Source organism: Hypanus sabinus, chromosome 19 (genome assembly GCF_030144855.1).
Source record: "Hypanus sabinus isolate sHypSab1 chromosome 19, sHypSab1.hap1, whole genome shotgun sequence".
Classification (NCBI taxonomy): domain Eukaryota; kingdom Metazoa; phylum Chordata; class Chondrichthyes; order Myliobatiformes; family Dasyatidae; genus Hypanus; species Hypanus sabinus.
The window spans coordinates 69,332,689-69,355,469 of record NC_082724.1 but is presented as its reverse complement, the minus strand read 5'-3'; the positions used below and the strand labels follow the sequence as shown (position 1 = coordinate 69,355,469).

The 22,781-nt window shown below is 39.0% G+C and overlaps 1 protein-coding gene across 2 annotated transcripts in view; it reads left to right on the top strand.

Moving 5' to 3' along the window:
• Positions 1-22,781, top strand: part of iars1 (isoleucyl-tRNA synthetase 1) — a 172,214-nt gene that overhangs the window by 130,593 nt on the left and 18,840 nt on the right. For both annotated transcript variants that reach the window (XM_059944616.1, XM_059944615.1), the window contains 4 exons: positions 1,353-1,448; positions 6,835-7,011; positions 8,581-8,701; positions 10,287-10,412. In XM_059944616.1, the coding sequence (XP_059800599.1) occupies positions 1,353-1,448; positions 6,835-7,011; positions 8,581-8,701; positions 10,287-10,412 (520 nt within the window). The remainder of the gene's footprint in view (positions 1-1,352; positions 1,449-6,834; positions 7,012-8,580; positions 8,702-10,286; positions 10,413-22,781) is intronic.

Genomic DNA, 22,781 nt, shown 5'->3' with positions numbered 1-22,781 from the left:
TAATTCTCAAGAGAATTCACAATTCCACGTCAACTTTGTCAAAGCCCCTCAGGACCTTCTATGCTTCAATTAAGTTCCCTCTCACTCTGGTGCAAGTCTCACAAATCCAATCTTTCCTCAGTGATAACTTGCCCTTTCCAGGAACCACACTGAAATGCTTTTCATTCATTTACACCATTCTTTGGAGAAAGGAGACCAATACGGTACGTAGTATTGCTGTTATGGTCTACTAAAGGCATTGAATTATAGAAGCATGATTTTCCCTCATAATAATCTCCTTGGCCACATCTTCCATCTATCCTTCCCAAGTAAACTTCATTTGTACATATTTTTCCACCTCTTCCAAACTAATATATGATAATCATTCACTGCCGAGAATGATGGCACAACTAGTAGTTGAAGTAGTTTTATTGTGTGCATCTATGGCCCTTTTATGCAGAGGTATATCTGAGCTTGGGCCAATGGGCTAACCCAAGGATTACCATGGGCCATAGTTTGCAAATTGTTGATCCTTGCAGTAGGAATCAGCAGTTCATTCAGTATTAAAGTCCACTAAATTGTGATCAGGTACAAGAACCCTATTTCATATTCTGTGTTCCCCCTTTCTATCCATTGAGCTCTGACTACTTTCTTATAATGAAAGTCAAAAATCTGTAGGTGCTGGAAATTCAAAATAAAAATGTTAGAAACCCTCAGCAGCTCAGGAAGCACTTGTGGAAAAAGAAACTGAGGAAGAGAGAAAACAAATCAAGTTTCCAGTGACAGAAGGATGCATTGAATAAAGGGAATATCCTGAATATGGTAAAATCAAGAGAATCGATGTTCCTTTTATTATGCTACCACCTTCTCTACCTTTTCTGCTACTGAAAGCTAACATTTTCTCTTTTTCCTAAATCTGCTGAATGGTTTCAGACTTAAAACATTAACTGTTCATTTTTTAAACACTAACCTACTGAATACTTCCAGTATTTGCTGTTTTCATAACATCAGTGAGCTAACTGATATTGGGTGATTGCACAGTTTTATTGCTAGAATCTTTAACATGTTATTTAGATTGTTCAGTAATATCTGTGCCAATGTGTATTGGGATGCGGGACAATGAGAACTTTGATTGAAACTTGTTATTGATGAGAGTTAGAATACACAAGGTCTGTCTTAGCTTTCATTAATAATATTGTTGCAGCTTGTTTGAGCAAAGTATGGCAACATATCCCTTATAGTTGAGAACTTCAAAACACTTAATGGAAAGTATTTCTCGGATTTCAACATATGTCTAATGCTCTTTACATATTTGATTTCATGGGGTGACTACGTATCTAGTAGTTTTTCAGAAGGCTTTTGTGTTCTTTCAGGCTTTAGTTCTTTTAAATGTCACAACTGACCAATCAATGGTGGATGAAGGAGTTGCACGAGAGGTGATAAATCGTATCCAAAAACTTAGAAAAAAGGCAAGTTCTATCCATTTTAAGAATTATCTTTTGTAATATCTATAAGCAAAAAATGCTGGAGCCACTCAGCAGTCCAGGCAACCTTAGTGGCAAGAGAAAAATGATTAATATTTCAGATGGAAGAACATTGAAGGCTTTCAACCTGAAATGATAACTGTTCCTCTTCCTACAGATGCAGACAAACCTGCATTGCCACCATTTTCTTTTCATGCAGTCTTCTGCTTTCCAAAGATTTTCCTAAATGCATTGAACTTTTGTTAGAATACAATTCCATGCATGCCTTGGGGAAGAAATTTGTCCTCCTCTTCCATTAGATGTATGGTCTTTTAACAGGTGGACATTGTACTCTGCTTTTGTTAATAGGTTTAGTTGATGTCTTGGCATAGGTACTACTATTTTGCATATTCAATACAAGTGCTAGCAACTTGTTTTTAACCAACTAGCCCTTTCACCTACATGAGTCAAGATAGTTGGTATGGTAGCCATGCCAATGTGCATCACAGCAGATCATCAACCTCTCCTTAACTGCAAACCCACCACATGTAGGAAATGCTGGATTATGAACTCTAGCTGATTTTTTTTCCTTACCTATCTCATGTTCTTACTAAATGTAATTTAACCCAGACCTGCTGAGGCAGGTTTTAAACTATTTCCACCCAATTTGCTTTGAAACATTAAAAATTTCAGATTTTATCTTTCGTTTAGGTAGTCACCAGTTTTTTAATCCATCATTTATTTTAAAACAGAATTCCTATACTTAAGAATTGTTATGCAGGCAAGTGATATCAATGTATTACTTAACTAATTTTTCTTCAAAAAAGAAATATCCATAAATATAAAAGTCTGTATTCACTTGTGTCATTTATTTCGATAGAGGTGGTTTTGTTGCTTGGCAAATGAAAGGTTTTTAATGTATTCACCTTTTTGTTCCACCTCATCTGGAATTCTCCAACCCAAAAGAGTGCAAGTATTCGGTCATCGTTGATGAGTCATGACACCAAGGGAATTGAAGGATTATGGAGAAGAGCAGGAAATTGGAGTTAGCAACATAGAAAACCTACAGCACAGTACAGGCCCTTTGGCCTACAAAGCTGTGCCGAACATGTCCTTACCTTAGAAATTACCTCGGGTTACCCATAGCCCGCTATTTTTCTGAGCTCCATGTACCTGTCCAGGAGTCTCTTGAAAGACCCTATTGTATCCCCTCCACCACTGTCGTCAGCAGCCCATTCCACACACTCACCACTATCTGCGTTTTTTTAAAAAAAAAACTTACCCCTAATATCTCTGTACCTACTTCCAAGCACCTTAAAACTGTGCCCTCTCATGCTAGCCATTCCAGCCCTGGGAAAAAGACTCTGACTATCCACATGAGCAATGCCTCTCATCATCTTGTACACCTGAGTTGATCTTGAGCAATGGGTTTTATCAGTTTAAATGGCAAAGCAGACATGAGCATTCTGGGTTCCTCCTGCTCATAAATAATCTTTTCTTATGATAGGGATATTTACTGAGTCTGTACATGCTAGTCCAAAATCTGCAGTATTTGGTGGAAAAAGATAATTCATTAACTTATCTCGGCTTCTTAATCTTATTACTTTTTACATACCCTGTTGCATTGGTGTTTTACTTGGCAATAAGGATGCTATTGTGATTAAACACTACGCAGCCAGTGCAAGTTCTATTAATCTCAAGATAAGGTGAGCGAGGGAAAAGGTGCTGGGGAATGGTGAAGGAGTTTGGGGGGGGGGGCACTACTGGAAGTTCGAAAAATCAGTGTTCAAGTCATCAGGTTGGAGGCTACCCAGATGGAATATAAGGTTGTTGTTCCTCCAACTTGAGTGTGGCCTCATCACGACAGTGGAGGCGGCCATGGATAGGCATATCAGAATTGGAAATGGAATTAAAATGGGTGACCACTGGGAGATACCACTTTTTCTGATGGACGGAGCATAGGTGCTCGTGGTCTCACAATCCACGTCAGGTCTCACTGATACACAGGAGGCCACACCAGGAGCACCGGACACGGTATATGACCCCAAAAAATTCACAGGTGAAGTGTCACCTCCCCTGGAAGGAATGTTTGGGGCCCTGAATGGTAATGAGGGAGGAGGTTAGGGGCAGGTGTAGCACTCGTTCTGCTTGCAAGGATAAGTGTCAGTAGGGAGGGATGAATGGACAAGGGAGTTGTGTAGGGAGCAATCCCTGCAGAAAGCAGAAAGTGTGGGGGGGGGGGTGAAGAGGAAGAGATGTGCTTGGTTTTGAGATCCAGTTGGAGATGCCCGAAGTTGCAGAGAATTATTTGCTGGACATGAAGGCTGGTGGGGTGGTAGGTGAGGACAAGAGGCTCTGGTCCTAGTAGGGTGACAGGATGATGGGGTGAAGAGATACGATTGAGGGCAGCATTGATAGTGGAGGAAGGGAGGCTCCTTTCTTTGAGGGAGGACAGCTCCTTTGTTTTAGAATGAAAAGCTTCATCCTGAGAGCAGATGCTGTGGAGATGGAGGAATTGAGAGAAGGTTCGTCATTTTCACAAGTAACCAGCTGAGAAGAGGTGCTGTCCAGGTAGCAGTGAGAGTCCATGGGTTTGTAATAGACAAGTAGATAAGCTGTTTCTGGAGATTGAGACAGAGAGATCATGCAAGGGGAGGGAAGTGTCAGAAATGAACAAAATAAATTTGAGAACATGGTGGAAGTTGGAGGCAAAGTGGATGAAGTCGACAAGTTCCACGTGGGTGCAGGAAGCAACGCCAATGCGGTCATCGATGTAGCATAGGAAGAGTGCAGGACAGTCTCCACTGGAGGCTTGGAACATAGACTATTCCACATAGCTGACAAACAGGCAGGCTTAACTGAGACCCATGTGAGTGACCTTGGCTACACCTTTTGGTTGAAGGAAGTGGAACGAGAAAAAGGAAAAATTATTAAGAAAGAGGACAAGTTCTTCCTCCAGGCAGAGGGGAATTGGTTGCGTTTGGTGTCCAAAAAGAACCAGAGAGCTTTGAGGCCTTCCTGGTGGAGTATGGAGGTGTATAGAGACTGGACATCCATAGTGAAAATAAGATGATGGGGGCCAGGGAACCTGAAATCATTGAAAAGATCCAGAGCATGTGAACTGTCACCCATGTAGGTAGGTACCTAGGGACTGAACAAGGGGGGGATAAAACGGAGGTGAGATAATGCTTCTTAAAGTTTTATGAGCTGTTAAGTTAATTTATTATTGGTGTGGCACTAGTTGTATTTTATAAATTTGTATTTAATTACACTTGGTATGGATTTCCAGCAGAAGCAAGAGTATTACTTTTTCCCCTACTATATAAATTAGTAATTATATTTTTACTATTTAATGTTGAATTATGCATTAATCAGTCTTGTTGCTGGTTAATATGTGTAGTTTATTCTGTTCTGGCCCTTTGGACATTGGTACACTTGATTCCGTTTTTTCAACATGTACCATGCCTATAAGACATATTCATCCCCGTGGAAGTTTTCATGTTTTAATGTTTTACAACATTGCATCACAGTGGATTGATTTGGCATTTTTTTTTACACACTGATCAACAGAAAAAGACTCTTTCTTGTCAAAGTGAAAACGTATCTCTACAAAGTGATCTAAATTAATTACAAATATAAAACACAAAATATCTGATTGCATAAGCATTTATTACAGGCACATTTGGCAGCAGTTACAGCCTTGAGCTTTGCACATCTAAACACTGCAATTTTCCCCCATTCTTATTTACAAAACTGCTCAATCTCTGTCAGATTGTATGGGGATCATGAGTAAACAGCCCTTTTCAAGTCCAGCCACAAATTCTCAATTGGATTAAGGTCTGGACTCTGACTTGGCCTCTCCCGGACATTCACTTTGTTTTTAAGTAGCTTTGTGTAACTTTGGCTTTGTGCTTGGGGTCATTTTCTTACTGGAAAACAAATGTTCTCCTGAGTCACAGTTCTCTTGCAGATTACATTGGGGTTTCCTCCAAATTTGCCTGTATTTTGCCATATTAATTTTACCCTCTACCTTCACAAGCTTTCCAGGGCCTACTGCAGTGAAGCATCTCCACAGCGTGATGCAGCCTCCACCATGCTTCACAGTAGGGATGGTGTGTTTTTGATGGAACACATCATCAACCAAAAGTCGATTTTGGTTGCATCGGACCATAAAGCCTTCTTCCAGCTGACTTCAGAGTATCCCACATGCCTTATGACAAACTCTAGCCAAGATTTCATGTGAGATTTCTTTCAACAGTTGTTGTGTGTGTAGTCTCTTCCATCTCAGTGAATGAAACTTTTAGCTTCTCCAGATTTGTCATAGGTCTCTTGGTGGCCTCTCTCACCAGTCCCCTTCTTGCATGGTCACTCAGTTTTTGAAGATGGCCTGCTCTAAAGCTCTAGGCAGATTTACAGCTATCCCATATTCTTTCCATTTCTTGATAATTGACTTAACTGTACTCAAAGGGATATTTAGTGACTTGGAAATTTTCTTGTATCCATCTCCTGACTTGTTTTTCAATAACCTTTTCACAGAGTTGCTTGGAGTGTTCTTTTGTCTTCATGGTGTAGTTTTTGCCAGGATATTGACTCACCAGCAGTTGGACCTTCCACATAAAGGTGTATTCTTACTATAGTCAATTGAAACACCTTGACTGTACACAGGTTATCTCCACTTAACCAATTATGTGACTTCTAAAAGCAGTTGGCTGCACTTGTGATGATTTGGTGAATACTAATGCACTCAATTATTTTGTATTTTAAATTTGTAATTATTTTACATCACTTTGTGGAGATCTGTTTTCACTTTAACACGAGACTTTTTCTATTGATCGATCAAAAAAAAAAGCCAAATTAAATCCCCTGTGATTCAATATTGTAAAACATGAAACTTCCAAGGGGTGTGAATTCTTTTTACAGGAAGTGTATACCACACCATCATATTACTTACATTTATTTAATACTTTGTTTTCAGAAAATAAGCAGTTTCCCCATAATGTGCACCATTTGCTAATTTAGAGTGTTTTTGTATGCTCTCTGCTCTGTAGTAGTGTGAGATTAAGAACTTCTAATTCTTCAACAGCCTACTGTCAATACATTGGGAATTAGTCTCTACCTTTTTAAAGTCTCTTTAAAAAGGTTCAGCAATCATTACAATGATGTTTTTTTGCTGAAGTGATAAGGGGGAGGGTTGTTGCTTTGCTGCTGCAGGAGGAGTAGGAGAGGCTTTGGGCTTTTAACATTTTTACTGTCACTCATTTTTTGGGGCACTACAGTTTTCATGGATATCTGAAGAATAAGAACTTCAGGTTCTATGTTGTATACATTTCTCTGATATTAAATTGAACTATTGAATAGATGATGCTATGTGTTATAAAATTTACATCTACAGGCCCATCTTGTGCCATCGGATGAGATCACAATTTATTACAATTCTCAACCAATAGGAGCTTATTTGGATAACATTATTAAGAATCACACTGATTTTATTTTGGGAACTGTAAAAGCCTCCCTGAAGCCCTACCCAGTACCGAATTCTGTTGACGTGATTATACAAGAAAAAACACAGGTAAACTGTTTCTGTCTTGAATGAATTAATATTGGAATACAATTCTTTTAGATATATTTTCTTACGACATTACCCTGTTTAGAGCCAGCTCACAAAAATGCTCATTGGCCCTTGAATCAAAACAGTGAAACAGATGCTTCTATCACATTCAGCAGGAGCTGATGAGAAAACCTATAGAATCTCGGTGGTCTGTCGACACATGGAGAAGGTGTTGCCAGTCCCCGGAATGGCCCATATTCATGGTGCCGGTCAAGTGCTGCCATAAACTCTGCAACCTGGTATTGAGCGGCTACACTGTTTGCTGTGACCTGCCCAACAACAGCCTCACGTAGCCACTCTGCATCTGGTTATCAGCATGTCACACAGTAACAGGGCGAGTAGGCATTTATTTCAAGTTCCTGGCACAGTAGTTTTTTCAATAACCTTCCTCTACTTAACATGCAGTAATGATCATTGGCATTTTCTTTCTTGGGAAGATGTCCTTTGCTCTAAGCAACGTACCAGCATACATTTAGCAGCATAAGCAACAAATGTTAAATTCCATAATACATAATTTTCCTGTTATTTACCTTGACAGATTTGCCTTATCAGTTTTATTAGTGAATACCAAAATCTTTGCATAGCACATGTATAAAGGGAAATGTGTATTTTGTACATTGAGACATCTTGCTTTTATGGTTTTGTTAGTTTTTAGAAAGGGGTTTTCAATGGCTTATTTTTTTAAGTTTTCTTAAAATGGAGGGAGGACCTTTTTTCCTAAGTGAGCCTTGATATTGGATTGACTCAGCAGCAGCAATCCATTGCACCCAACATTTTGCTAATGACAGAAGAATGAGAAAAATAAAGCCTTTTTCAAGATTGCCTACCTTAGAACCCATTCGAAAGAAAACTTGAAGCCTGTCAGATCTCTCTGCCTCCAAGCCATTCTAATTCACTTGAAGGGAATGTCTAGTTCTTCGTGTAGTATCTGTTATAGCAAGGAAACTTTGAAACAAAACAGAAAATGCTGGAAACTCAGAACATCAGGCAGCATCTGTGGGAAGAGAAATGGAGTTAACAATTTGGGTGAGATACTTGCAATCTAAATTGATAACTCTTTTCTCCTTCCACAGGTGCTTCCTTACCTGCTCAGGGTTTCCAACAGTTGTGTTTTCCCAATTCTGCAAGAATTTTTTCTAAATTTTCTGCAGTTTTGAACCTGTCTGGATGCCACATGAAACTGTTTGATGCATTTGCACCAGAAAATTATAAATGTTTATTGTCTTGATTTTTTTGTTTTTGCTTTTTTCATGGAGTTCAGCTTCTAACATTGCTGCCTTTTTGAAGGAGATTATTAATGATTGTGGTGGGAAGTTCAAAGCTGAAAATTGTGCTGGAAGGTTTAATGACAATTTTGCAGATATTTTTGCTGACTGGTATGAAGTGGGTGCCAAAGCATTGCCAACCTTCTGGAATCTATTCCAAATTGTTAGTTCCATTGACTGCAGAAGAACGGAATGCCCTAAGGCAGGTACAGCGGCAGCCAGTAATCTGGTAACCATTTCGAACTATAACCATTTTTCTTGTTAGTTGAAGGGCTCAAATCTTGATTTGACTCTTGTGAAAGGAACTTCGGATGCTGGTGCTCTGCCAATGGGCCTTACCTGCGCATATGTCAATGTCAAGGTTTCTGTGGATGGAATAAAGCAAGGTAGGAACAAATAGCATTGTAATCAAGATATGTATTTATGTCATAATATACACTGCATTTATGCTATTGATTAAAATTATGGTGCGTAAGATTTAAACCATTCCCTGTTATGCTTTGGAACTCATAAACAGAAAGTGAAAGAGCTTTAATTTGCTCATTTGCAAGTTTAATTTTTTGATATAAAAAGATAATTGCTGTAGGTGGCCTTGGTGATGGATTTCTGATCAGCCAAAAAAGAGTTATGTTGGTTGACTTTTTTGATAAACACCCTTGAAAGGTAGGGGTGTCATGGAATCAGTGGGATGGAACGCTGCGGTGAAGCATGACCCATACTAAATTATGCTGTTGAACTTGGACAAAAATATATTTATAAAACTGAATTTTTGTACAATATGGAAGCCCTTACTGAGAAACTGAACATTGATGCTGCCATTTCATGTTTATGTTCTAATTTTACTTTACCATTGATTTATTTGGACTTCTTGCATGCCAAGTAAGTTACTGGTAAGTACATTTATCAGTGATCTAAGAAGTGTAATTATTCTGAACGGACCAAGAGTACCTCCCTTTCAGACTGAGTTGACCTCAAAGGATCAGAAAGTTGATCCTACCAGGAAATTTGATAATCATCCAGGGCAGATCTTATTAATTTTTGGTCACTATCATATTAACCAATTACCTTGTTTATCAATTGCATATGGAAAAGCAGATCTGGTGGTGGATGCTAAGATTCAAGGTTATTTCACAAATATGGAATGAAACTCACTTTGTTAAACTCCAGGAATACCCACAGATTCATTGAGGGCCCTAAAAGTTTATCTTTGTTGATCTGCAACTAATTTGTGTCAACCTAAGTGTAATGACATCATCCAGGGCTGTGCATTGTGCACATAGAAAACTAGGGTCACACAAGGTTTCCAGAATTGAACATTCCTCAAGACAGATTTGGAGGCACATGGTGATATGTTTCTTAGGATAGAATCCTTCTTGATGTAAAATACTTACTATTTACATTATGACCTCAGTTCTTCCTTTAAATAGGTCATAGAGTTAATGGCATAGACATAGGGTATTTGCCTAACTTGTCCACAATAATCAAGTAGCCAACCTGAGCTAGTCCCACTTGAATTGAATCGAATTGACTTTGTGATTTACATCCTTCATATACATGATTTAAAATCTTTACGTTACGTATCTGTCCAAATGTGCAATTTATAATAAATAGTATGTACAACAGGACAATAGTGTGGCCCACATCCTCTGAATTTAATTATCCATGTATCTGTCTTAAACAGCTTTTAAACATTTTATTTGTATGCACCTTTAACATTTCCTCTGGCAGCTTATTCCACTTAGCCATCATCCTCAGTGTAGTCCCTCATGTACCCTGAATTAATTGAATATTCTTGAGTTTCCACCTGTGTTGAATAATCACTCAGAAAATGTTTGCTGATGACCAAGAAGCCATTTTAGCAATTCTAGTGACCTCTGATGCACAAATTATTGAATATAGAAGGACATGTGGTTATTGAAACTGAATTACCTTTGCAGCTCTCTTTAAAAGTTCTCTTGGTTTGTATTTCAGATGGTGTGATACTACTAGAAAATCCAAAGGGTGATAACATTCTGAACTTGATCAAGCTGAAAAATGTGATTGTCAACATATTCAAGCTGCAGGCATCAAATCTGGCTATCTTTTATGGAAAAAATGGTAAAGTAACCCAAGTTCTTGGAATTTTATAGTGAGAGATTCTTTACAACTTTCTTGTAAACAGCTAGATCTTGCTGTTAAAAATGACGACTTTACAACAAACATTGTTATTAATGTATGAAATTGTCAAAGGGTTAAAGCAAAGAAGAAGTTAGATTTGAGTTGCAAATTGCTCTGACTTGCGATTTGGTTTATGCTGTTCCACTAATAAAATGAAATAAATGGGAGGTTAAACACGAGGAAATCTGCAGATGCTGGAAATTCAAACAACAACACACACAAAGTGCTGGTAGAACACAGCAGGCTAGGCAGCATCTATAGAGAGAAGCGCTGTCGACGTTTCAGGCTGAGACCCTTCGTCAGGACTAACCGAAAGGAAAGATGGTAAGAGATTTGAAAGTAGTGAGGGGAGGGGGAAATGCGAAATGATAGGAGAAGACTGGAGTGGGTGGGATGAAGCTAAGAGCTGGAAAGGTGATTGATTAAAGTGATACAGAGCTGGAGAAGGCAAAGGATCATGGGACGGGAGGCCTCAGGAGAAAGAAAGGAGGTGGGGGGGGGAGCACCAGAGGGAGATGGAGAACAGGCAAACAACTAAATATGTCAGGGATGGGGTAAGAAGGGGAGGAGAGGCATTAATGGAAGTTGGAGAAATCAATGTTCATGCCATCAGGTTGGAGGCTACCCAACCTGCTTTTTCTGGCGGACCGAGCATAGGTGTTCCGCGAAACGGTCTCCCAGTCTGCGTCAGGTCTCACCAATATATAAAAGGCCACACCGGGACGCAGTATACCACACCAGCTGACTCACAGGTGAAGTGTCGCCTCACCTGGAAGGACTGTCTGGGGCCCTGAATGGTGGTGAGGGAGGAAGTGTAAGGGCAGGTGTAGCACTTGTTCCGTTTACAAGGATAAGTGCCAGGAGGGAGATCGGTGGGAAGGGATGGGGGGGACGAGTGGGCAAGGAGGAGCCTTTTATATATTGGTGAGACCTGACGTAGACTAGGAGACCGTTTCGCAGCACAGAAAAAGCAGGATCTCCCAGTGGCCACACATTTTAATTCCACGTCCCATTCCCATTCTGATATGTCTATCCATGGCCTCCTCTATTGTCAAAATGAATCCAAACTCAGGTTGGAGGAACAACACTTTATATACCGACTGGGTAGCCTCCAACCTGATGGCATGAACATTGACTTCTCCAACTTCCGTTAATGCCCCTCCTCCCCTTCTTACCCCATCCCTGACATATTTTGTTGTTTGCCTGTTCTCCATTTCCCTCTGGTGCTTCCCCCCCCCCCCCCCCCGCCCCCAATTTCTTTCTCCTGAGGCCTCCAATCCCATGATCCTTTCCCTTCTCCAGCTCTGTATCACTTTTGCCAATCACCTTTCCAGCTCTTGGCTTCATCCCACCCCCTCCGGTCTTCTCCTATCATTTCACATTTCCCCTCCCCCCACTACTTTCAAATCTCTTACTATCTTTCCTTTCGGTTAGTCCTGACGAAGGGTCTCGGCCCAAAACGTTGACAGCGCTTCTCCCTATAGATGCTGCCTAGCCTGCTGTGTTCCACCAGCACTTTGTGTGTGTGTTGTTAAATGAGAGGTTAGTTAGGAAGATTCAGTCGCTTGGTATACATGGTGAGGTAGTAAATTGGATTAGACATTGGCTCAATGGGAGAAAGTGGTAGTGGAGGCCTGTGACTAGTGGTGTGCCACAGGGATCAGTGCTGGGTCCATCATTATTTGTCATCTATATCAATGATCTGGATGATAATGTGGGAAAATGGATCAGCAAATATGCTGTTGATACAAAGATTGGAGGTGTAGTGGAGAATAAGGAAGGTTTTCAAAGCTTGCAGAGGGATCTGGACCATCTGCAAAAATGGGCTGAAAAATGGCAGATGGATTTTAGTACAGACAAGTGTGAGGTATTGCACTTTGGAAGGAAAAACCAAGGTAGAACATACAAGGTAAATGGTAGGGCACTGAGGAGTGCAGTAGAACAGAGGGATCTGGGAATACAGATACAAAATTCCCTAGAAGTGGCGTCACAGGTAGAAAGGGTAGTAAAGAGAGCTTTTGGTACATTGGCCTTTATAAGTCAAAAGTATTGAGTATAAGAGTTGGAAGGTTATGGTGAGGTTGTATAAGGCATTGGTGAGGCTGAATTTGGAATATTGTGTGCAGTTTTGGTCACCGAATTACAGGAAGGATATTATTAAGGTTGAAAGAGTGCAGAGAAGGTTTACAAGGATGTTGCCGGGACTTGAGAGACTGAGTTACAGAGAAAGATTGAATAGGTTAGGACTTTATTCCCTGGAGCATAGAAGAATGAGGGGAGATTTGATAGTATATAAAATTATGATGGGTATAGATAGAGTGAATGCAAGCAGGCTTTTTCTACTGAGGCTAGGGGAGAAAAAAAACAGGACATGGGTTAAGGGTGAAGGGGGGAAAGGTTAAAGGGTGCACTGGGGGAGGAGCTTCACACAGAGAGTAGTGGGAGTGTGGAATGAGCTGCCAGATGAAGTTGTAAATGTGGGCTCACTTTTAACATTTAAAAACAACTTGGACATGGGCCAGGTGCAGGACAGTGGGACTATGCAGACAAATGGTTCTGCATAGCCAAGAAGGGCCAAAAGACCTGTTTCAGTGCTGTAATGTTCTATGGTTGTAATGGATGCTCACTTTCAATCTCCTCTTTCCAGATTACTTGCTGGATGTTTATATGTAGTTCAATTTACACATACAAAAGTTTTGCAACATACTCTATTTTAGCTGCACTACTGATTCACTACTCTAGCCTTGTGAAAGATTGTTAACCCATATTACTTCAGTCTTTATTATATCTTGATTTGTTTTTATTTGTTTTAATTAACAAAGTACTCAGTCGTTGATTAGTTGGTTATTGACCAGTTGCAAAATTGTATTTTGCTGAGCAAGGCTGTTAACTTTATTGTGTACTTTAATAAATGTGAATTAGAGAATATATATATTTTTTCTATTGTAATAACTGGGCTGAAATTTAATCTACATTCCTTTTACTTAATTTTGGGAATATTGATTGAGCACAAAGACCTCAAAAAAAGTTACATTATGAATTCAGAGTTGGATGCTGTTATTTTTAAAAAGGAGCTTTGGTGTAGTAGATGTATGTGCTGTGAGGAGCATTTGATGTCACTGGCCCTACACTTGATGAACAAGCTGTATCTCATTGAAATCTATCAGATACTGAAAAGCCTGGATAGACTAAATGAAGAGAGGATAATTCCATTAATAGGAGAGTCTAGGATCTGAGGGCACAGCCTCAGTGTAAAGGCACATTTTTTAAAACAGGTGAGGAACAGGTGGTGAATCTGTGGAATTAATTGCTACAGAGAGCTGGGGAAGCTCAGTCAATGGCCATCTTTAAGGCAGAGTTTGGTAAGTTCTTGGTTGCTAAGGGTTGTGGGGAGAAGGCAGAAGAATGGGGTTAGAAGAAATATTAGCCATGAATAAATGACAGAGCAGAATATTTATGGGCCAAATTGCCTAATTTTCCTCACATTATTGTATTAAAAGACACTCAATTATAAGTATTTCTTGATCTTAGAAATTTGTATTTGGACAAGCGCAAGCTTTTTTTTAATTAGTTTTTTTTATACATTTTCTACATAGCTACAGATTAAAAAAAACCCAGATCAAAATGAAGAACATTGATACAGTGCAAAAATAAACATACAATAACAATATGATACAAAGAAAGATCATTGAGAAAGCACCCAAATTGAAGACATATAAAATTAGTATCCTCCCCAAGCCCCGCAACACAAAAAAAACTCCAGACCAACCACAACACAATATAGAGAATATAAATCAGGACAATCAAACCCCCAAAGCTGTAAATACACTTAGCAACAGAAGATATTAATGCCTACTACCAAAAAAAAGGAGCTGAAAGCAAGGGACCGAAAAGAAAATCTTAGTTAAGAGGAAGGTTATGAAAGTACTCAATAAAAGGTCCCCAGACCTTATGGAACTTCAAATCCGAATTAAGAACTGAATAATGAATTTTTTCAAGGTCTAAGCAGGCCATAATATCGTTAAGCCATTGAGCATGCGTGGGCTGGGCAACATCTCTCCATCTAAGGAGGATTAAACGTCTAGCCAGGAGAGAGGCAAAAGATAATATTCGACACTTAGTCGAACTCAGACGTAAATCTGTCTCACCCCAGAAACCGAACAAAGCAATTAAAGGGTTAGGTTCTAGGTGGTGATTCAGAATATACGATAACGTTATGAAGACATCTTTCCAAAATTCCTCCAAGCTAGGACAAAACCAGTGCATATGAATGAGAGAGGCCTCGCCCCTTTTGCATTTATCACAAAGCGGACTAATGTTAGGGTAAAATCGAGATAATTTAGATTTAGACATTTGGGCTCTATGAACAATCTTAAACTGTAAAAGGCAATGGCGAGCACAAAGAGAGGTTGAATGAACCGATTTGAGAATCGAGTCCCAAGTCTCATCAGATAAGGAGGTATTTAAATCATGCTCCCATGCCATTTTAATTTTATCCACAGGGGCACGTTGCAAGGCTGCTAATTTATCACGAATAAATGATATTAAACCTTTACCTAGTGGATTAACAGAAAGAAATAACATTTTTCTCAGGCATTTCAGGGAAGTTAGGAATTAAAGGATTAATAAAGTGTCTAATTTGGAGATATCTAAAAAAATGAGCTTTGGGCAGATTGAACTTAACAGAGAGCTGTTGAAAAGAAGCGAAGCGATTATCAATAAAAAGATCTTCAAAATGTCTAATGCCCTTCCTATACCAATCATGGAATGCTGAGTCATACATAGTAGGTAAAAAAAAAGGTGATTATGTAAGATAGGACTAGAAACGGAAAAGCCATGGAAACTATAAAATTTCCTAAACTGAGCCCATATGCGCAAAGTGTGTCTAACAAGAGGATTAACTATTAATCTGGACAAACTACTAGGGAGTACAGAGCCAAGAAGTGCAGAGATTGATAATTTTTTAGTGGAGCTCAACTCCATTGCCACTCAATTAGGGCACTCGGGTTGGCCATGGAAAAAAGACCAAAAGGTAGCACAACGTATATTGGCTGCCCAATAATATAAACGAAAGTTAGGTAAAGCCATGCCACCCTCTTTTTAGATTTTTGGAGATAAACTTTATTAATTCTAGAGCGCTTATTCTCCCACAGATATGACAAAATAATAGAGTCTAAGGAATCAAAAAAAGATTTAGGAATAAAAATTGGGATTGATTGAAATAAATTTAAAAGTTTAGGGAGAACATACATTTAACAACATTAATACGACCTACCAAAGACGTAGATAGAGGTGACCATTGTAACAGACTCTGTTTTATAGTTTATGAATGATTGGCAAAATTTTCACGAAAGAGATCTTTAAACTTCCTTGTGACTGTAATCCCAAGTTAAGTAAATTGATTATGAACTACTTTAAAAGGGAGATCACGAAATGTTAATTCTTGTGCTTCTATATTAATTGGGAAAAGTTCGCTCTTATGTAAATTAAGTTTATAGCCAGAGAACTGGCTAAACTGGTCAAGAAGTGAAAACATTGGAGGTAAGGATGTAGACGGATTTGAAAGAAAAAGTAACAAGTCATCAGCATAAAGAGAAACTTTATGCTCAACACCCCCTCTCCAAATCCCGGTCAATTCAGGACAATTTCGAAATGCTATCTCCAAAGATTCTATAGCCAAATCAAAGAGTAAGGGACTTAAAGGGCATCCCTGACGGGTGCCACGTTTGAGGTTAAATAACTGGGATTTCTGAAAATTAGTTAAAACAGAGGCAGTAGGACACAAATACAGCAATTTGATCCAAGAGATAAAACTTTGACCGAAGTCAAATTTTTCTAAAACTGCAAAAAGGTAGTTCCACTCTATACGATCAAATGCTTTCTCCGCATCGAGGGAAATAACACATTCAGGAATCCCAGTTGGAGGTGAATATAAAATGTTAAATAAATGCCAAATGTTAAAAAAAGGAAGACGGTTTTTAATAAAACCAGTTTGATCATCAGAAATAATAGAGGGAATAACAGTTTCTAATCTATAAGCCAAAATTTTGGCCAAGATTTTAACATCAACATTAAGCAAAGAAATCAGCCTATACAAGGAATACTCTGTTGAGTCTTTACCCTTTTTTAATAAAAGAATAATAGATGCCTCATTAAAAGAGGGTGGCAATTTGCCGTAATTAAACGAATCAGATAATACTGAGAATAGCTGAGGAGAAAGAAGTGAAGAGAATGATTTATAAAATTCTACGGGGAACCCATCAGGTCCAGGAGATTTCCCTGAGGACAATGCAGAAATTGCAAAGATATTTCTTCTGATGATATAGGCGCATTAAGTTTCGCTTCAAAATCAGATGAAAGCGAAGGAATATTCAGATTATTTAAAAAATGATCAACAGAGATATTGTCATTCAAAGATTCAGAGGAATAAAGTCGAGAATAGAAATTTTTAAATGCGTCATTAATTTCTAAGTGATCCGATGTAAAGTCTCCATTCTCCTTCCGGATCTTTGTAATATGTTGTTTGGCTTTGGAACGCCTCAGCTGATTGGCTAGAAATTTACCAGCTTTGTCACCATGAATGTAAAAGCGACTCTTACTTTCAAGAAGTTGGCGTTCGACAGGTTGAGTAGACAGAAGATTAAATTTAGTTTGAAGTTCGACACGCTTCTTGTATAGTTCAGGATTCTTAGTTTGAGCATACAGTTGATCCAATTCTTTAATCTGATTAATGAGGTCTAATCGATCTGCACAGGACTTTCTATTAAGATTTGCTGTATAGGAGATTATTTGACCCCTCAAATATGCTTTCATGGCATCCCAGACAATCTGGGATGACACTTCAGGTGATATATTGGTGTTAAAATAAAAAGTTATCTGATCCTTAATAAATTTTAGAAAATCATCATCCGATAATAAAGTCGAATCAAACCGCCAGTGTTTATTCTTCTGAGGGAGACCAGGAAAATTTAAAGACAGTAATTGGGGCATGGTCAGAAATCAGTATACTCTGATAATCACAAGAATAGACAAATGGAATGAGTTGATTATCGAGTAAGAAGTAGTCAGTTCTAGTAAAGGTATGGTGAACATGTGAAAAAAAGAATAATCTCTCTCAGTAGGATGAAGGAAACGCCATATATCAGAGATACCATAATCAGAGAGAAACGATTGAATAGCTAAGGCAGATTTAGTAGGTGGTCTAGTAACAGAGGACGATCGATCCAAATTAGGATCTAACCAACAATTGAAATCACCACCCAGTATAAGAGAGTATGAGTTTAAGTCTGGTAGTGAGGGAAAAAAACGTTCAAAAAAATTAACATCATCAAAATTGGGGGCATACAGGTGTGCTAGTACAACTTTAGTATTATATAGTTTACCTGAAACAATAATAAAACGGCCATTTGTATCAGATATCTTATTATGGAGTTCAAAAGGAATATTTGAGTTAATAAGGATGGAGACCCCCCCCCCCCGGCTTTGGTGGCAAAGGATGAATGAAAATGCTGACCCGCCCACTTTGACAAAAGCCGGGAGTTATCAAAACAACGAATATGAGTTTCTTGAAGGAAAGCAATGTCAGCTTTGAGTTGTTTAATATGTGAGAATACCTTCCTCCTTTTAACAGGGTGATTCAATCCCTTTACATTCCAGCTCACAAATTTAAGTGTATTAACCATTATCAATTGTTAATGCATAGAACGCAGCAGGGATATAAAAAGTCAAGCAGTACAATAACAGTCTGGGAGCAAAAATGTAAACATAGATTCGTAGAATCAAAACATAAACATGTCCTGAGTAACAAAGGAAAGCAAAAGAAACAGCAAGTAGTGTTAGAACTGGAGAATCCACCCCACCCTCGCAACCCAAAACTAGACAGCTACCAAAAAAAGCAGCTAGCTCTACCAAAAAAATTAACCCAAATATGACTTCCAGTTCTGTGTCGTTAACAACAGTTCTGTATAAATACTATAGCAAATGGTAACTAGTTTATGCACTAGAAAACATAATTACAAATAGGAACAACTTCAACAGAAGTATAAAACTTAATACAAGGAAAATCAGAAGAAAACCAAAACTAACCTACCCGCGAAAAATTATAGAAGATTAAAAGAAAAAAAAAGGGAGGGAGAAAAGGGGGAAATTATAGATTTGAGGAGAGTACTTATCAACCATTTACAGAAAAAAAAAGCAAAACTTAAACTGTGAATCAACCAACAGGGAAGCCTTCAATAAAAAGTCCAAACCTCCAAAACAAGTTAGAGTCAATTGTAGAACTCTATAAATAAAGTTATACAAGAATAAAATAGATTACACAAGTACAATCTAAACGTCCGCAGGGAAACATTAAACTCAGATTATCTATTTAGAAAAAACGCCCCAAGTCCAGGGAGAGATTGTCTACAGCCCGTAGAGTTTTAATAGCTAATGTCTGAATTATTCAAGTAAAGTCTGAGTCCGGAAAAAAATAGCTTTACTACGAGAGGTACTTATCCACCATTTTAGAAGGTCAGACCGGGTTCCGAAGGAGACGGGATGGCCGGAAGACTTCCAACAAATGCCTCAGCCTCCTTCACTGATTTAAACCACTTATATTCTCCAGTAGTAAGCGTAATTCGGAGATCGGCTGGGTTTCGAAGGGAGGGTCTGAATCCGCGATCAAAAAGCACTTTCATTACACCTTTAAACTCAGCACGCATGTTCAGAACCTGGGGGGCAAAATCCTCCACAAAACGAATGACTGTATTTTGAAAAGCAAAAGTACCTCTGCGGCGTGCCTCCATAATCAAATGGTTTTTCACCTGGTATTGGTGAAAGCACAGAATTACCGGCTGTGGGTGTGAACCCAGAATTGCACAGGGAACGTAGATCCTGTGTGCCCTTTCAAGCTCAGGTGGATTCGGAAGAAATTCTTTCCCAAAAATCTCACAGAGAAAATCGGAAAAAAATTTCACAGGAGAGCCCTGTTCGGTGGCCTCTGGCAAACCAAGAGTTCGTAGATTGCAACGTCTGTTCCGGTTTTCAAGATCCACCATTTTGGAAAAAAGTTTACAATTCTTCTCCTCTAGACTGGAGCAGAGAGTTTCAAGACATTGAACACGGCATTTTAAATCATCAGAAGTCGAGTCGATGCGAGATAAATGTTCAGCATGTTCGTCCACTCTAGCGTTGATCCGATCCAATTTGACATCCAGCTGGTTGAAAGAAGTTCTAAATTCCTTTAAAATATCTTGTCGATGCTGTTCCAAAGCAGCGAGAATGTCAGCTGGCAAAGCCGTAGAAGTTTCCTTTTTCCCGGTTTTAGTGCTTTTAGTAGACATTATAAGATAGATGTGTTCGCAGGCAAGTAAAAGAGACCTAACAAAATACCTAACTAAGGTTTAAGAATGGAGACATATAGTGCAAAGATAGGGAGAATGACGGAGCAAAAGTTCAGAGCAGCTAAACAATCGCCATCTTACCAGAAGTCCCCCACAAGCGCAAGCTTAATAGTGTAAGTCAACATACCATGGTGAGGACCAGGTTATACTTGATTGAGTTTTTTGAGAGTGTGCCGAAGAAGATGAGGGTGGCCTCATCACGACAGTATTCACTAGAATTCACTGAGTAGTCACTCAGTCTGCTCTTACCCCATCCTCCCACCACCCTACCAGGGATAAGATTCCTCTTGTCACTTCCCGATCAAGAAAAGTGGCAAAGAATTCTACATATTCACCACTCTGGCCAAAAAAAAAGTTCTCCTCATCTCAGTTCTGAAGGGACAGTCCTCTATTTTGAGGCTGTGTCTTCTGGTCTTAGGTTCTCCCAGCATAGGAAATATCCTCTCCGCATCCACTCTATCAAGTTTCACCATTCAATAGGTTTCATTGAGGTCACCCCTCATTCTTCTGAATTCTATTAAATACCGGTCCAGAGCCATCAAATGCGCTTCATATGACAAACCATTCAATCTTGGAATCATTTTTATGAGCCTCCTTTGAACACTCTCCAGTTACAGCACACTTTTAAGATAAGGGGTCCAAAACTGCTCACAATACTCCAAGGGAGGCCTCACCAGTGCTTTATAAAGGCTCAAAATTACATCCTTGATTTTATATTCTAGTCCTTTTGAAATGGATGCTAACATAACATTTGCCTTCCTCACCACACACACTCAACCTGCAAATGAACCTTTAGGGGATCCTGCACAATCCCTTTGTGCCTCAGATTTTTGTATTTTCTCTCCATTTAGAAATTAGTCAACCCTTTCATTTCTTCTATCATAACTTCCTGACACTGTATTCCATCTGTCACTTCTTTGCCAATTCTCCTAATCAGTCTAGTCTTCTCTACTTTCTCAAAACTACCTGCCCCTTCACCTATCTTCACATCGTCTGCAAACTTTGCAACAAAGCCATCAATTCCATCATCCAAATCATTGACATATAATGTAAAAGGAATTGGTCCCAGAACAGACCCCTGTGGAACACCACTAGTCACTGGCAGCCAATCAGAAATGCTTCCTTTGTTCACTACTCTTTGCTTCCTGCCAATCAGCCACTGCTTTATCCATGCTAAAATTTTTCTTTTAATATCATGTCCTTGTAGCTTATTTAGCAGCCTCGTGTGGCACCTTGTCAGTGGGCTTCTGAAAATCCAAGTACACAACATCAACTAGTTCTCCTTTGTCAGGCAAGATTTTTCCTTGAGGAAACCATGCTGACTGTGGCCTGTTTTATCATGTGTCTCCAAATACTGTGAGACCTCATACTTAATCATCGACTCCAACATCTTCTCAACCACTGTCAGACCAATTGGCCCGTAGTTTCCTTTCTTCTGCCTCTCTCCCTTCTTCTTCAAGAGTAGAGAGATATTTAAATTTTCTTGTCTTCCAGAGCCATTCCACAATCTCTTCAGCTACTACTTAAAGAACCCTGGGGTGTACACCATCTGGTCCAGGTGACTAACAAGGTCACCTGGACCAGATAGTAAGCTGATCCAGAAGATTAAATCATATGGAATCCACAGTGACTTGTAGATTGTAGAAGGTAATTGTGGAGAGCTTTCAAATCGTAATCCTAATCATATTATGCCTCTCCAAATGTTCATAAAACCTGCCTCTCAGGATCTTCTCCGTCAACTTACCAACCAATGAAGTAAGACTCACTGGTCTATAATTTCTTGGGCTATCTCTACTCCCTTTTTTGAATAATGGAACAACATCTTTAACCCGCCAAACCTCCGGAATCTCTCCCATCCCCATTGATGATGCAAAGATCATTGCCAGAGGCTCAGCAATCTCCTCCCTCACCTCCCACAGTAGCCTGGGGTATATTTTGTCTGGTCCTGGCGACTTATCCAACTTGATACTTTCGAAATGGTCCAGCACATCCTCTTTCTTAATATCCATATGCTCAAGCTTTTCAGTCCGCTGTAAGTATCCCTACAATCGCCAAGTTTCTTTTCCTCAGTGAATACTGAAGTATTCATTAAGTACTTCCACTATCTCCTCCAGTTCTATTCACACTTTTCCACCGTCACACTTGATTAGTCTTATTCTCTCAAGTTTTATCTTCCTGCTCTTCACAAGTTCATTGACATATCAAATGTTAATAGACTATATTCACTTTTAGTCTTGTTTTAGAATTTATTTGTTCCTGGTATGTGGTCAACACCTGCTAAATATGCTTTACTGTTAATCCCTACTGTGAGTTAGTGACTTTGTTAACTATTACTGTTCCTGTCTAGCAAATTTCATCTAGGTGGGTGAATGGAAGTCACTATTTCTAAATGTGCCTGTTCAGACTTTTCCAGGTATAGAACAAGAACTATTGATATTTTACATTCTAAATTAAGGTTCTAATTAATGACAGAAGCCATGGATCAGGATCTTAGCTTGCTCCTATAATTGTGGTATTACAGGATTTGCCTGGGTTAGATTACAAACTAGCCACAGGGTTCTAAATATTTCTAATGCAATAAATAACAACAGTGGTAAAGATGCACATCGAAATCTATAGATATTAGATATTTCATTTTAGTATTTCTGTTAATTCAACTGTAAGTGTGAGAAACAGAACTCAGAGCAACAAGAACAAGGATGGCAAAATAAGAGAACCTTAGATGTCAAGAGAGCTGATGAATTTAGTTAAGAAGAAAAAGGAAAAGGATGTAAAGCTTAAGGAAGCTAGAATCTAACAGCCCTTGAGGATTATAAAGGAGCTGGAAAAGAACTCAAGGGAATTAGGAATGCAAGGAAAAGCCATGAAAAGTCCTTGGCAAATAGGATTAAAGGGAATTCCAAGGCATTCTATACATACATCAAGA